Raw genomic sequence first — 13,593 nt, 5'->3', positions numbered from 1 at the left:
ATTAATTATTTTTTTATATATACAAAGAAAACGTGACTGACTGAATGAATGAATGAATGAATGACTGACGCTGACGGTCTAACGTTTTGACTGACTGATCGACTGACTGACTGACTTACTAACTATCTATACTAATATAAAGCTGAAGAGTTTGTTTGTTTGTTTGAACGCGCTAATGTCGGGAACTACTGGTCTGATTTTAAAAATTCTTTCGGTGTTAGATAGCATTTATCGAGGAAGGCTTTAGGCTATCATCACGCTACGACTAACAGGAGTGGAGCCACGGGGGTGAAACCGCGCGGAACAGCTAGTATTTTATATTGTAATGAAAGGAATGTTTTTTGTTGATAGTACCTTTTACAAGAATATTATAAGAAATTAAGATTAGATTTTTTGATGGATATTCTGTAATGGATAAGCTGAAAAACTATTGAAATATTTAGGCATTTTTTGTCTATTGACTGATATTTAGTCTCTTTATATTAGATACCGAATTATGTTTTATAAATTACATATATTGCTTTTGTCTTATTATAATATAAATCATATGTAATATTTCAGAGTAAAAGCTCCTCGCCGCCGACCGCCAAGTCAAATAATAAGGGACGATTCACCAGTCGCCATTGGACTTAGTAATGGACATGAGGGTAATTATTATCTTTTATTAAAGAACTAGCTTACCGCCCGCGGCATCGCCCGCTTTGTCTAAAACCTAATAAATTATATACTAAAACCTTCCTCTTGAATCACTCTATCTATGAAAAAAAACCGCATCAAAATCCGTTGCGTAGTTTTAAAGATAAAAAGGGACATAGGGACAGAGAAAGCGACTTTGTTTTATACTATGTAGTGATAACTAAAATTATCGAAAAAAACCTCTGTAAATGTTTTTATGTTCTCATAAAAACACAGTATTGACAAATTAAAAACATTATTAATCTCTAAAATTACGAATTTCAGTGCCACCAGAGAAATCGGACAAACCTGCGGACAAATCCAGCGACAAATCCAGCGACAAATCGACGGATAAATCGTTAGACAGGTCGGCGGATAAATCACACGACAGATCTTCAGATCGATCGCTAGATAGATCTTCGGATAAATCGTTGGATAAATCGGAGATTAAGCCACGTGCGCGCGAGTGGGAGAAACATAAAGCGCCGTGGATGGAGGAGCTTAAACTCAATCAAGCTAAAAAGGGTGGCTTGGAAAGGCATCGACACACAAGTACTGATAGGTATGTTATCTTCTTCTTATAATATATATGACGGCGCCACCGTCGAAGCTTTAAAAAATAACGAACGACGAACCGATATAAAGCAGCGCGCGCGCACGACTCGGGTCATTCGTTCGCCGACCGTTGCCGAGTGCACATCTATTACGAGCTTACTATAGCTTATTTGTGATATTTATTTTATTAGTGGTCATAATTGTAATACCAAGTGATTGTATTAAGAAACGACTGTATTGTAAAACTGACATGATTTAAAAGAGCAACTATGGAGTTTCTTGCCGGTTCTTCTCTGTAGATACTGCTTTCCGAATCGGTGGTAAATAAAGAAATGTTTGAGTTAGAGGTGTTTCTTTGCTCGATTACCCAACGCAACGCCCACATTCTACACCTTTCGCCGATATCAGAATTGGGATCAAATCGAGCAAATGAGAAAGCATGTGGCGATAACCTGGATATAATTAATACGTGCGCTGATTAAAAGACAAAATGCCGCAACCACGTGGCACTTCGATCCAGTTTCAACGGGAAGAGGCATCCTACAGATCTACGAGCATACGTGTCACTGAGCAGCCGGTGACAAAGGGAGAGCTCGTTATGTGCGGGCAGGGTGGCAACTTCGCCTCGCGCTGCGCGGATGCCACTGCCGCTCGCACCACCGCGTCGGACCCCGTATGATCGAGAGCAGCGCTTCATCATGACTTCACAAGTCTGGCATCGCAGCGTTATCGCAGTAGCAGTGGCGCGGGCGGTGCGCCTACAAGCCGTGTGGTTCATGGCAGAGGAGGGTTATTGTGTAACGAAACGACGCGTTGGCAGCTGCCACTCGGCACATGTATGAGGCTAAGTGCTGGTGAATCTGGTCAGTCGTACTATTTTTATTACTATGTTTCTGATGTTCTCTTGTAAGAAATCGGTCAGTAGATAGCATTTCACTTTGAGTGTGCAATTAGATAAAGAAAGTAAGGTTTTTAAAATGTAGTAACTTATTTAAAAGAAAAAGAAATTTATTGCCAAAAACAAAATTTATCTTAAAATTAATTGAGGAAAATCGTCACAGCCTCAGCTAAATGCTGCATAAAAACAGCGCTGATTTACAGGCCGTACAGATTTTGTTAAAAGTTGTAACCTACAAGACCAGTGTATAGTTAAATCTTTTTGCATTTAACTCGACTTATTCACGCAGTGATGTTATTATTAGGTCGTGCGATATTGCTTTACGGTTTTGTAGTTAGTTAAATCTTATTCCATTACATTTAGCCCATCTTAGTTACGCAGTGATAAATTATTATCAGTACCTAGGTCGTGTGACTTGTATTTCACTTATTCAGGGACACGTTTACATGAGTAGGTAATTCACGTTATTTAAAAAAAAAAAAAAAAAACACTTCGCGGCGTAAGCACTGACTTCAAGATGAATTAAGTAACGACTTGCTTTAATGTTGGTTAGTTTGTGAGCTAACACTAAAGAAAGAAAGCGCAATAATTTGTACACTGCATCCAGATACTTCAATCGAACGTAAACAATAAACATTCACTTGTCCGTGTATCGGAACAAAAAACAGTATGCGAATTACTTTTAAATTAGTTTCTTAGCTACCCGCGTTAGTTTCTTGACTACCCGCATTCATTTCTTGAACTACCTGCGTTAGTTTTTATTTAGACTATACCCTTGACAAATAGCAATTAATTGCTACACAAAGACAGCCTTATTGCCATTCGATTAAAAAACGAAAAGCAATGCGTTAACTAGTGCTTAGAGGTTTAATAAACTTTTCGTAGGTTTTATTTAGGGTGATATTATTGAGGTCATTTCTTTATAAAAAAAAAATATTAAGTCGTGAACAATTCACAGTATACAGTTTTTACAATATGCAGTTTTATGAAATGTGGCAGATTTAGTTTGAACGGTAAATCGAGGCATTTAGTTTTGAATTTTTACTTAGATAATTTATTAAGTCCCTATTTAGGCAGTTCATAATACAATGTCACAGATAATTAGCGTGTGTTCAAATAAACATCTGGCGTAAGATTTTATGATTGGAGTACGGGTCTAGATTTGGTTTTAGTATGTAATTTGATTGCTTTAAAATAAAAAAAAGAGAAAAAAAAAAACTCTTAACTATCCCATCAACGTAAGGGTCCGTTAAATATTACGATAGTTTAAAAAAAAGATAATAACCGAAAATAATCTCAAGGTTAATAGCGCATTTACAGTTTACATACTGTCGTCAGAATATAATGTCTGTTTAATTGAATAGAGAAAAGAAAAAAATCCATCCAGGTTTTCTGAAGGTTATTTTGTAGCTTCAAAATATAAGAACGCAAATCCTAAACGTGGAGTATTCGATAGTATAATCGATTTACATTGTGTGCATTTAATGTAATTCATTGATAATAGTTTTTGTGACTAGCTGCAGTTTGACATCAACTGAATACATCAATTAGGTAGTTGTACAGTAGTTGTTGAGCAGTACATTCTTATTTACGTTGAAACTAAAATTTAGCTCAGCCCTTTTACTGTTCGATATGAGATTCACAGATGAGTTTAAGCCTACACTTATCAATTGTTTTAAGTTGAGTTTTCAAAAGTTAACATACCGTTAAGGAATTTTAACCACATTTGAGAACAAGCTTTTGCCACTTTTTGAGTTAGTCGAAATTTTGTGTTTTTTTGCGGTTAAGTTACGAATTATTCGTTTTAAACTTTTTAGATATTGTAATTTTTGCGCTATAGTCAATGATCATAATTAACGACAGGTAATGTCAGATTGATTTTAATTAGCTAAATTACAGAGAGCGTTTTACGACACAGCGTTTAGAAGCGAGGCAGTTAACAGTACGGCGCAGCGGTTGCGTAGCATATGGAACAACGTAGCATCATCAGCGGCCAATGGTACGGCTCGATGACGCGATGCCACGATGACGCAGCGCAAACGTTGAGGATACGGTCGCGTACCGTTTTACTGATTTGCTGCGGCAACACTCTGTTTTCAGTTTTCATAGTTGACCAGTAGCATACTGACATCTGTTTACTCGTACGCTGTACGAAGTAAATGTGTGTTGTGTCCACACAACACACATTTACGTAATATTCCAATATTACTACGGTAATGTCGTTTATTAGAAGAAAGTGATATGCTATCTGGCATGAGGTCCAGGATAGTACATGTGTGTTCTGACCGGTCAGTAGGATCGGGACAGTGTGGAAACCCTGTAAGGTCAGTGTAGGCTGAGGCAGGATGGATGTTATTTTGACAAAAAAAAAAAAATGAAAATGAATTATCGTAGTAATGTAGTGTGAGATATTATGGCGTACGAGGACGCAAGTATGACTGTATCGGAGATAACTTGTGTAAAGTAAAAGTTTGTAACGTGGATTATTGTAACGGTAATGATTTCATTGCAGGAATTGTGCGTGCTATCTGGTTTGCAGTCCACGGTAGTTGAGCCTTCATTTGTGGTGAGCGAGCGTCGTGTCTATGTTATGTGGATGTTGTTGGTGTTCTGTAAGGTCAGTATGGCCGAGCGGTATAGTAGTCTAATCCCGGGATGAAATACCGTAGTGCTGTAAAACAAGAAGGGACGTACGAGGACGTACGATTGTCAGTATGGCCGAGGAGTGGAGAGAGTGGAGAGAGTCGTGAGTTTGGATTTAATATTGTTGTGTAAAAAAAAAAGAAAAGAAGGAAAAAAAATAATCCTTAAAAAAAAATTATGCAAAAAAAATTTATGCAAAAAAAAATTATGATGCAAAAAGAATGATGCAAAAAGAATGATGCAAAAAAAATTATGCAAAAAAAAATGATGCAAAAAGAATGATGCAAAAAAAAAGGAGAGCAAAAAGAATGGTGCAAAAAAAAGAGAGAGCGAGTTATTGAAGGGAGTCCAGTCCAATAACTCGGCTATAGGGATTGCAGATCCGGTCTAGCACGCTATAGGGAAATCTGGTCTAGCGCAGTAAGCTAAAGAGATTTCCGGACTGGCACGCTAGAGGGAAATCTGGAGAGATTTCCGGACTGGCACGCTAGAGGGAAATCTGGAGAGATTTCCGGACTAGCACGGTTGCTGAAGAAGGGCTTGCCGGACCAGCACATTGTTTTAATTGTCTTGTTCCCAGGTGTTCAGAAGTCGCTCGAGGACGAGCGTATGTCAGAATGGCCGTGACGGCGCCACCGTCGAAGCTTTAAAAAATAACGAACGACGAACCGATATAAAGCAGCGCGCGCGCACGACTCGGGTCATTCGTTCGCCGACCGTTGCCGAGTGCACATCTATTACGAGCTTACTATAGCTTATTTGTGATATTTATTTTATTAGTGGTCATAATTGTAATACCAAGTGATTGTATTAAGAAACGACTGTATTGTAAAACTGACATGATTTAAAAGAGCAACTATGGAGTTTCTTGCCGGTTCTTCTCTGTAGATACTGCTTTCCGAATCGGTGGTAAATAAAGAAATGTTTGAGTTAGAGGTGTTTCTTTGCTCGATTACCCAACGCAACGCCCACATTCTACACCTTTCGCCGATATATATATATAAATCTCGTGTCACAATGTTTGTCCTCAATGGACTCCTAAACCACTTAACCGATTATTATAATAAAATTCGCACACCATGTGCAGTTCGATCCAACTTGAGAGATAGGATAGTTTAAACATGTAGGTACTACGGGCGAAGCCGGTGTGGACCGCTAGTATTTATTTAAGTTAAATATTAATGTGCCGACACGTGTCAGAAGTGAAACTTCTTTGGCAAGATTCAAAGATGCGAAAATCGTCGCCTTACGTAACGGTATTGCCATGACGAGACCTTCAAATTTACTTTTATCCTCCTACAGAAGTTATATTTTAAATAACTTTATTGTCACGCTACTAAAACATTTTTTTTTCTCTTTTCTTGTACCTATAAGAATTATGAATGAATAAAACTTATATTATTTAGTATATTGTAATTATATTAATAACTGATTATACAAGTCAATAGCAAACCTTCTTCTTTCTGTACAATATCAAGTGTATAATATTTAATGCAGTATTATCAATAAAAAAAGACGTGTGTCACTCGGGGACTGCCGCGGTAAAGCTATTGCATGCTATGCCTTCAAGCCACACCTCCGCGCCCGTCCCCGTGGGGAGCGTGAGGTTATTTCGTTACGGAATTTCTTGATTCGGTCCCCGCGCTCCAGGCCCGTGATAGAAGCTATGCAATAGCTTAAAAATAAATATAAAAAAATATATTTTCTCTTCTAGAATCGTGGATTGCGGCGTAGAAGAGAAACGATCGACGCACTCAATGGAAATGTCCAAAAGCACATCGTCAATTAGCAGCAGGATATCGGTCTTGGAGAGCCTTGAAACTAGCTTAGATGTGAGATATTTATTTATACCTTATTCTCATGAGTTTATCGCATTATAAAGCTTTTTTTTTAGTTTTTAGGGTTTTGTACATAAAAGGTGAAACGGGACCTGGCTGTCTGTCTGTCCAATTGAAGTCTGTATTTCATGAACTGTGATAGTGAAATGGTAGAAATTTTCAGAAGTCGTGTACCTATTTCTGTTATCCCTATAACAATAAATAATAAAAAATCGAGGTTTTTCTCTTGTTACTTATATATTTTTCTATAGTTTATAATTTATATGTACAGAACTCGTAGTGTCCCGAGTCCAACACACAAGTGACTGATTTTTTTCGATCGACTTCAAAAAGGGGACGTTCTCAGCCCGATTGATTTTTTTTTGTATAAAATGATTATTTTGACTGTATTTTTGTTTGCAGAAGTCCCGAAACTCACTAGAGAAGAAGGAAAGTCCGCCGGAGCTCCCCACAAGCAAACCACCACCACTCAACTCACCCACCGCAGCTGGTAGCTATTTGTTATATTTTCTAATATTTACTGATTAAAGAAGAACTGATTATTAATTCTATAATATTCGTTTTTTTTACATTTTCTTTGGAATATCGATAATCCACTATTTATTCATAACGGTAGTCTTCAAAAAAGGAAAAGTTTTTTAATTCGACTTTATTTTGTGGATTTTTTACCTCAAAACTTTTGTCTGGTTGCATCGATATTGATGATTCTTTTTTTAACAAGCCTTCCAGTTGGTCCCATTAAATTTTGTATAGTTCTAACAATTCGACCGTGGTTATATTTTTTTGATAAAAATAATAATTATTATAATAAAATATCTTATTTAATTTCAGGCCGAACATTAACAACAATGCTTGATGACATAAAGAAGATAGCGCCCCTCGCGTCCGCGAGATTAGACCTCGAGAAATCTCCAGAAAAACTCGACAGGACAGAGAAACTCGAGAGAACGGAGAAATTAGAGAGAGTGGAGAAACTAGAGAGAGTAGAGAAGTTAGAGAGAGTGGAGAAGTTGGAGAGAGAGAGAACAGAGAAGATAGAGTCGATGAGTGCGTTCTCGTGTGAGGAGATTAGTGACAGTTCGCTGGACAGGAGTAGAGAGGCGTTGATTGCGCAGCTTAATAATAGAGTGAGTTTTATCTTTTTTTTAATATGTATTAATTTAATTATTGCATGGAAATAGAAAAAAATACCTTCAATATAAATTACACAAAAGTAAAAAAAAATGCTTACATCTAAACTTCAAACTAATACTTACATAATATATAAATTCATAATTTTTTTTTCTATTGTTTATAAATTTATATTTATAAAGCATTTGAAAAATATCAAATTAATAATTACATAATCATACGACACGCAAAAAACATATTATAGACTGAATGATATATTTTATTTAACTCCAAGGTGAAAGAAAGGAAAATAAAGAAAATATTTCACACTTCTTAGTGAAAACCATTTTCATAAGTCATCATCATCGTAACAATGTTATTGTAATAAAAATGAAAAAGAAAGCAATGAAAGGAAGTACACAATAGCGCAATAATACACAAATTAACTAAAGTCTCTAAACCTAGAAACAATTTAGTACTAAGTATACACTGGGTTTCTCAAACGACCAACTCTATGATCCTTTGGCCTCATGATCGTATAAATATTCTTATATTCCCGACTTTCTTCATTCTCCTTGTTATACTGGTCGAGGCTATATAAACCCATTCCAATTCCTATAAAACCCATTATTGTGGAACACATAACTGCCGGAATTTCCCAAAAGCCTTGCTTGATGAGGCCTACCAAAGATTTGCCGAAGTTCACTTGATGTCCGATAGTGGGAGGCACTGGCATTTTTATCAAGTTGCGCTATTTAAATTCAGCAATGATAAAGTCTATAAGTAAAATATTAGAAAGCTGTTTGATAACTTCAATCAATGGTTGTCTGCGTCAAAAAATTTTACTGTCGTTGGTTGGTCGTTGGATATGATTGCAATTGCAAAGTTATTAAAACCCTTTTTTTGTAGGTAATTACTTAGGTACCTATTCAAATGCAGTTGTCGGGTAAATGAGATAAGAAGAAAGAAACTTGTCTATCGCATTGCAGCTCAAAAGCTGAAAGTTGAAACTAAATACCTTTTTTCAATGCTGACTTTATATTTTATGATATAATCAATTCACAATAAACCACCTATGTATTAACTTTCAAAGCTAAGTAGGGCAGTGTAGGTATTTTTTTGGTTACCTAATCGTGTTGAAAATGTTAGATGATTTATGAATTTATTACTGATATATTATAACATCCAAAAATTTTAAGTATAATCCAGCCTAAGCAGTAAGCATGCAGCATAATAATATTCATACATTTTCAATATTTTGTGTGAAAAATTACTTCATAATTATTTTGATAATATTAAGTCAACTGACAGCTAACCTTTACGGTTAACTTTTTTTTTCATGAATAACATTGACGAGGTTATAAAATGTTAGAAATTTAAGTTTCATTTCCAAATTCAAACATTTTCATTTTTCATCACACAGGACATTTCATAATAATAATATGTTGTTCCACAACTTCCAAACATTGCCAATAGATGTCGTTACAGTGGAGTTATACAATTCAGACTCGTGCTATCGTTATTCTTTCCCAATATCATATAATATTTCGCTAACCTAGCTGCCGTTGACAAACAGACAAATTAATTATACTAGCTTTGCCCGCGACTTCGCTTCGCGTATTTTTGAAGCCTATACCCCGGGTCATCCGGCTAAGTTAGGCATAATAATTTACTACACAAGAAAAAAGACCTGTGTCACTCGGGCACTGCCGCGGTAAAGCTATTGCATGCTATGCCTTCAAGCCACACCTCCGTGCCCGTCGGAGTGGGGAGCGTGAGGTTTTTCGTTACGGAATTTCTGGATTCGCTCCCCGCGCTCAAGGCCCGCGATAGAAGCTATGCAATACCTTAAAAAAAAGTGAGTGTGCGGAGCACACGTGTCAGAAGTGAAACTTCTTTGGCAAGGTACAAACATCGCCGCCTTATTCCATGACGTTACGGTATTGCCTTGACGCGACCTTAAATTTTACACTCAACTCGCCTTAAGAAGTTTCATCTCAAAACAAACTAAAAGTTACAAAGATATAATAAAAATATCCATATCGTTACAGATAACGAACCTAGAGAAGCTATTAGAAGTACAAAACGCGAAGTTCACGGCGGCTATCGAAGATTTGAACGTTAGATTAAAAGCCGAAGAGGGAAAGAGACAAACGCTGCAGAGCGAGATGGAGAAACTGGCGCATTGCGTCACACAAGTATAGCTTTTTTATTTAAATATATTAGTTTTAATATAAGGGTTTGGGTTTTTGTATGGGCTAGTGGCGTGGGGCTTTCGCGGCCAGTGATGAAACTTGGATATTTTAACCAATATATTGCGTATATAAGCGTTCATATACATCGTTTTGATTAGAATTCTTAAATAAATAAAGGAGAAACCTAAAAAAATCAGAAAAATCGTATAAAAAATCATCTAAATACTAGGTAAATGGATACAAAACCAAATATCTCTGTTCCTAAGACGTTTCGAGATTTGTGTCCATAATAACTTTTGCTCACAATATATTGTTCATTTAAGGGCCGATTTTTCAATGGTTGGATAAAACTTATTCGTCGAATAATGTACAAAACTACCATTTTAAAAACGTATTCTAATTGCCCGTATTTGACAGTTTACGTGACATTTTAATATTATCGTGTAATACTTTATTGGACGGATAAGTTTTATCTAAGCATTGAAAAATCGGCCCTAAAATATCCAAGTTTCGTCCACTGGCCGCGAATGTTTATCACGACGCCATCTTTACCCAAACCCCTTTCATGTATAAAGATATAGGGCGTATTATGCCGAAGTTCACAATTTTTATGAATACATTCCAATTTTTTTTATTGTAAATGAAAATCGCATTTTATGTTTGTACCGCTATGTGCATTTCTTGGTTATGTCTAGTCTGTTTAAGGAACGAAATTTTTTCTTTTTTTTTTATATGTTTGGTGAAGGAAATGGATTGAGTATATGCGTCTTAGTTGGATAGGATTTTTTGAACAAAGCAAGGATATTTATAATGGTTTTATTTTAAGTTAATCTAAACTTGACTTATTCGTCAGTCAATCAATAATACATATTTGTCGGATAAAAGATAATTTCAATCTAAATTATGGCATACGAAAAATAAAAAAATACGTGTGGCACCCGGGGACTGCCGCGGTAAAGCTATTGCATGCTATGCCTTCAAGCCACACCTCCGCGCCCGTCCCCGTGGGGAGCGTGAGGTTTTTTCGTTACGGAATTTCTCGATTCGGTCCCCGCGCTCAAGGCCCGCGATAGAAGCTATGCAATAGCTTAAAAAGAGTTTTCCTCACATCTTAAACTCACATCAGAAAATTAATACAATTATTTCAGTAAAAAAATTAAGTGTGACATAAGCACCGTTCATTTATAATATTTATTGATATCTATATGTACTTATATTATTATTGAAATTGGCAAATGCGCAATCCATTTTCTATAATCTGTATTCATAAATTTACTTAAAGTGTATCGTTTCAGCAACAATACAAGTTGAAAGCATAATATTATAACTATCTCTTTCTCTCCCAAAGAAACTAAATTGGTTAGAGTGAGAAGGGTGTTTGTCTATCTTATTGAAATACGTAGCTTTTTGATAGAAAGAAAGGGAAAGTTATTGAAAATTCAACCTTACGATCTTGTTTAAAAGGATATAATTTGCTTGTTGCCTTTCGTATACGCATTTCACAACTATTTTGTGAAAAAAAAAATATGAATTTTAAATCTTACTTCTTGATTGTCAAAAGAGACACCAACACTTTTTATATTTGGCGTTTTAAGTAATTTCTGAATGAATGTAAATTCTAAATAACTAATGGAGTTTTTTAATTGGAAAACGTTAAAAAGTCAATTAGTATTACGTTTTCTATTTTTACAATATTCGCATTTATTTTTATAGATAGTACAAAACCTAAAAAGGTGTCTCAGTTTTTGGTAACATTTTCTAGTGTTCAAATTACGGTACTGAAACATTATGTAATATAAAAAGTACATTAAGAGTGCCATTGGTGACTTCGAAAAGAGAAAATAAACATTTTTCAATATTTATTAAGGTTTTTTTATAAGTCGGACGGCTTTTAAGTTATTTTTTGACGCTTTTTTTTTATTTAACTGGGCGCTAATGTAATGTACTTAATGCTAATAATATATGTGTATATAGAAAATATCTTTTTAAAAAGATACACTATGTTTTATCTTTCTTTTAATCGAGTTGTTGCAACTATAATTTTTGAAATAGTGAACGGTCTCTGAGAAATTTTATTCTGGTTGTGCATGAACTGCATTATAGATGGGATTATTACTAAAAAAACAACATAAAATATATTTTATATATTATACGTCCTATAGTTTAGTTCCAATAGACGACTGTCAATTGTAATTTCTTGGTAGATATTGGCCTATAACAATCCACTTAAATAAAATATATGAAATGATAGTTTATTTGGCCTAATTCGTGTAATAGTTTGAAATTTTTTAGATCGAGTAAAGAGTAATGTTAGTGGAGCTGAAAGTAGCTGGTTTGTGCTCGGAATAATATAATATGAGTAAGAAATTAGAAGCAAACGAATAAACATGCTAAGAAATGTTTATTTTTATAGTTGGCTTTGATTTTCTTAATTCTGTAGATTTTAATGTGTTAGTATTAAATTGATTTGTATATTTGAATTCATTTATTAAAATTATGTATCAAATATTTAAAACAATCATAAATAATTTGCAAGTGTAATCATTATCGTGTATATTTTGACAATTAAAACATTGAGTTACCATGTACTACGTACTAGAGAGGGCATCGCTACTAATCTATTTGTAACACGAGTTAGAGTCAATCGTCTCAAACCATTTTTTTTGTTACATTGGTTTTAATTTATAAGTAATAAGAGGCAGAATATCTACAAAGTGTATGACTCACTAGCAGCCCCGCGCCGACATCAGATTTTGTTCGTGATGTCCTCTCTATAATAATACCTCAATGAATTAAAATAATTTTTTCTATCTAGATTTCCCATTAGTACTTCATGTATTATCGTATTAATTCGGGATTCTATATAAGACAAAAGAAGAAAAATAATTTCCTTAGTATTGAAAAAGTAGTTGTAAAATGCATGTAATTAATGAATTATTTTTACTTTTTTCTCATATTGATGTTAAAATTAATGTTATTATACTAGTTACTCATATTATACTATTTTGAGCACAGTAAATGTAACGATGGCTTCTAGCGGTTAAACATAATAATTGTTGTAATAGATTCGATTGTAAAGTGAATATTAGTTAAATATATTCTATAATATACGCTATAACACATTTATATAATATTTTAATAATCTTCACGGTTTTTTTTATTAAGTAAAATGTAATTTTGTGATAATACGCTGTATGTAAGCCTTACATTTTGTACATATATTGTTCGATTGATATTTAATGTGCCATTCCAATGGAGACGGCTTGAACCTACGTTTTAGGCTAACACTGGCTTTTTCTAACTTCTAGGTTTAGAGTTAGATAAATTATTATTATAGCCTTAGTACATTGGAGGTTGGATCTAGCTTTTCTATAAAAACTAACAAAGTCATTAACTGTTCTATATATTTATAATTTTTTAAGATATCATCGAAGGTAACAATGAAATATTCTTTATAGTCAAGTAGTTGCATTGTTTATGAATATGCATCTTTAAGAAGTGAAGTTAAAACCTCGTATCCCTTTTATATTACGCAAGGGAAATTCTGTAATATCAACACTTTAATTAGAGATTTTTCTTAAAATTGTATCATTTGATAAAAATTAAAGTAATAAAACATTTTTTTTCTATGAGATACACAAAAAACAACAGAAAAAGAAAGAAAAATATTCCATGTAAT

At 34.5% G+C, this 13,593-nt stretch overlaps 1 protein-coding gene and 1 long non-coding RNA gene across 2 annotated transcripts in view; both read left to right on the top strand.

The window, feature by feature from the left end:
- The window catches only part of cindr (CIN85 and CD2AP related), a 34,243-nt gene extending 20,909 nt beyond the window's left edge, over positions 1-13,334 (top strand). Inside the window, exons 10-15 of the mRNA XM_090106674.1 lie at positions 562-647; positions 961-1,237; positions 6,486-6,603; positions 7,012-7,099; positions 7,441-7,736; positions 9,771-13,334. Of these exons, the coding sequence (XP_089962800.1) occupies positions 562-647; positions 961-1,237; positions 6,486-6,603; positions 7,012-7,099; positions 7,441-7,736; positions 9,771-9,923 (1,018 nt within the window). The 3' untranslated portion in view covers positions 9,924-13,334. The remainder of the gene's footprint in view (positions 1-561; positions 648-960; positions 1,238-6,485; positions 6,604-7,011; positions 7,100-7,440; positions 7,737-9,770) is intronic.
- Positions 1,276-5,704, top strand: LOC149905436 (uncharacterized). The gene is made up of 2 exons (XR_016457183.1): positions 1,276-4,745; positions 5,352-5,704. It is a non-coding gene; the product is annotated as an uncharacterized LOC149905436 (long non-coding RNA).
- Positions 13,335-13,593: the final 259 nt, after the last annotated feature.

The sequence above is a fragment of the Colias eurytheme genome, chromosome 10 (genome assembly GCF_061535395.1).
Source record: "Colias eurytheme isolate Ceu_HAF_F1 chromosome 10, ilColEury1 Martin Lab GWU primary, whole genome shotgun sequence".
NCBI classification, from domain to species: Eukaryota; Metazoa; Arthropoda; class Insecta; order Lepidoptera; family Pieridae; genus Colias; species Colias eurytheme.
Note: the sequence above shows the minus strand (reverse complement) of the source record. Positions and strands in the feature narration are given on the sequence as shown.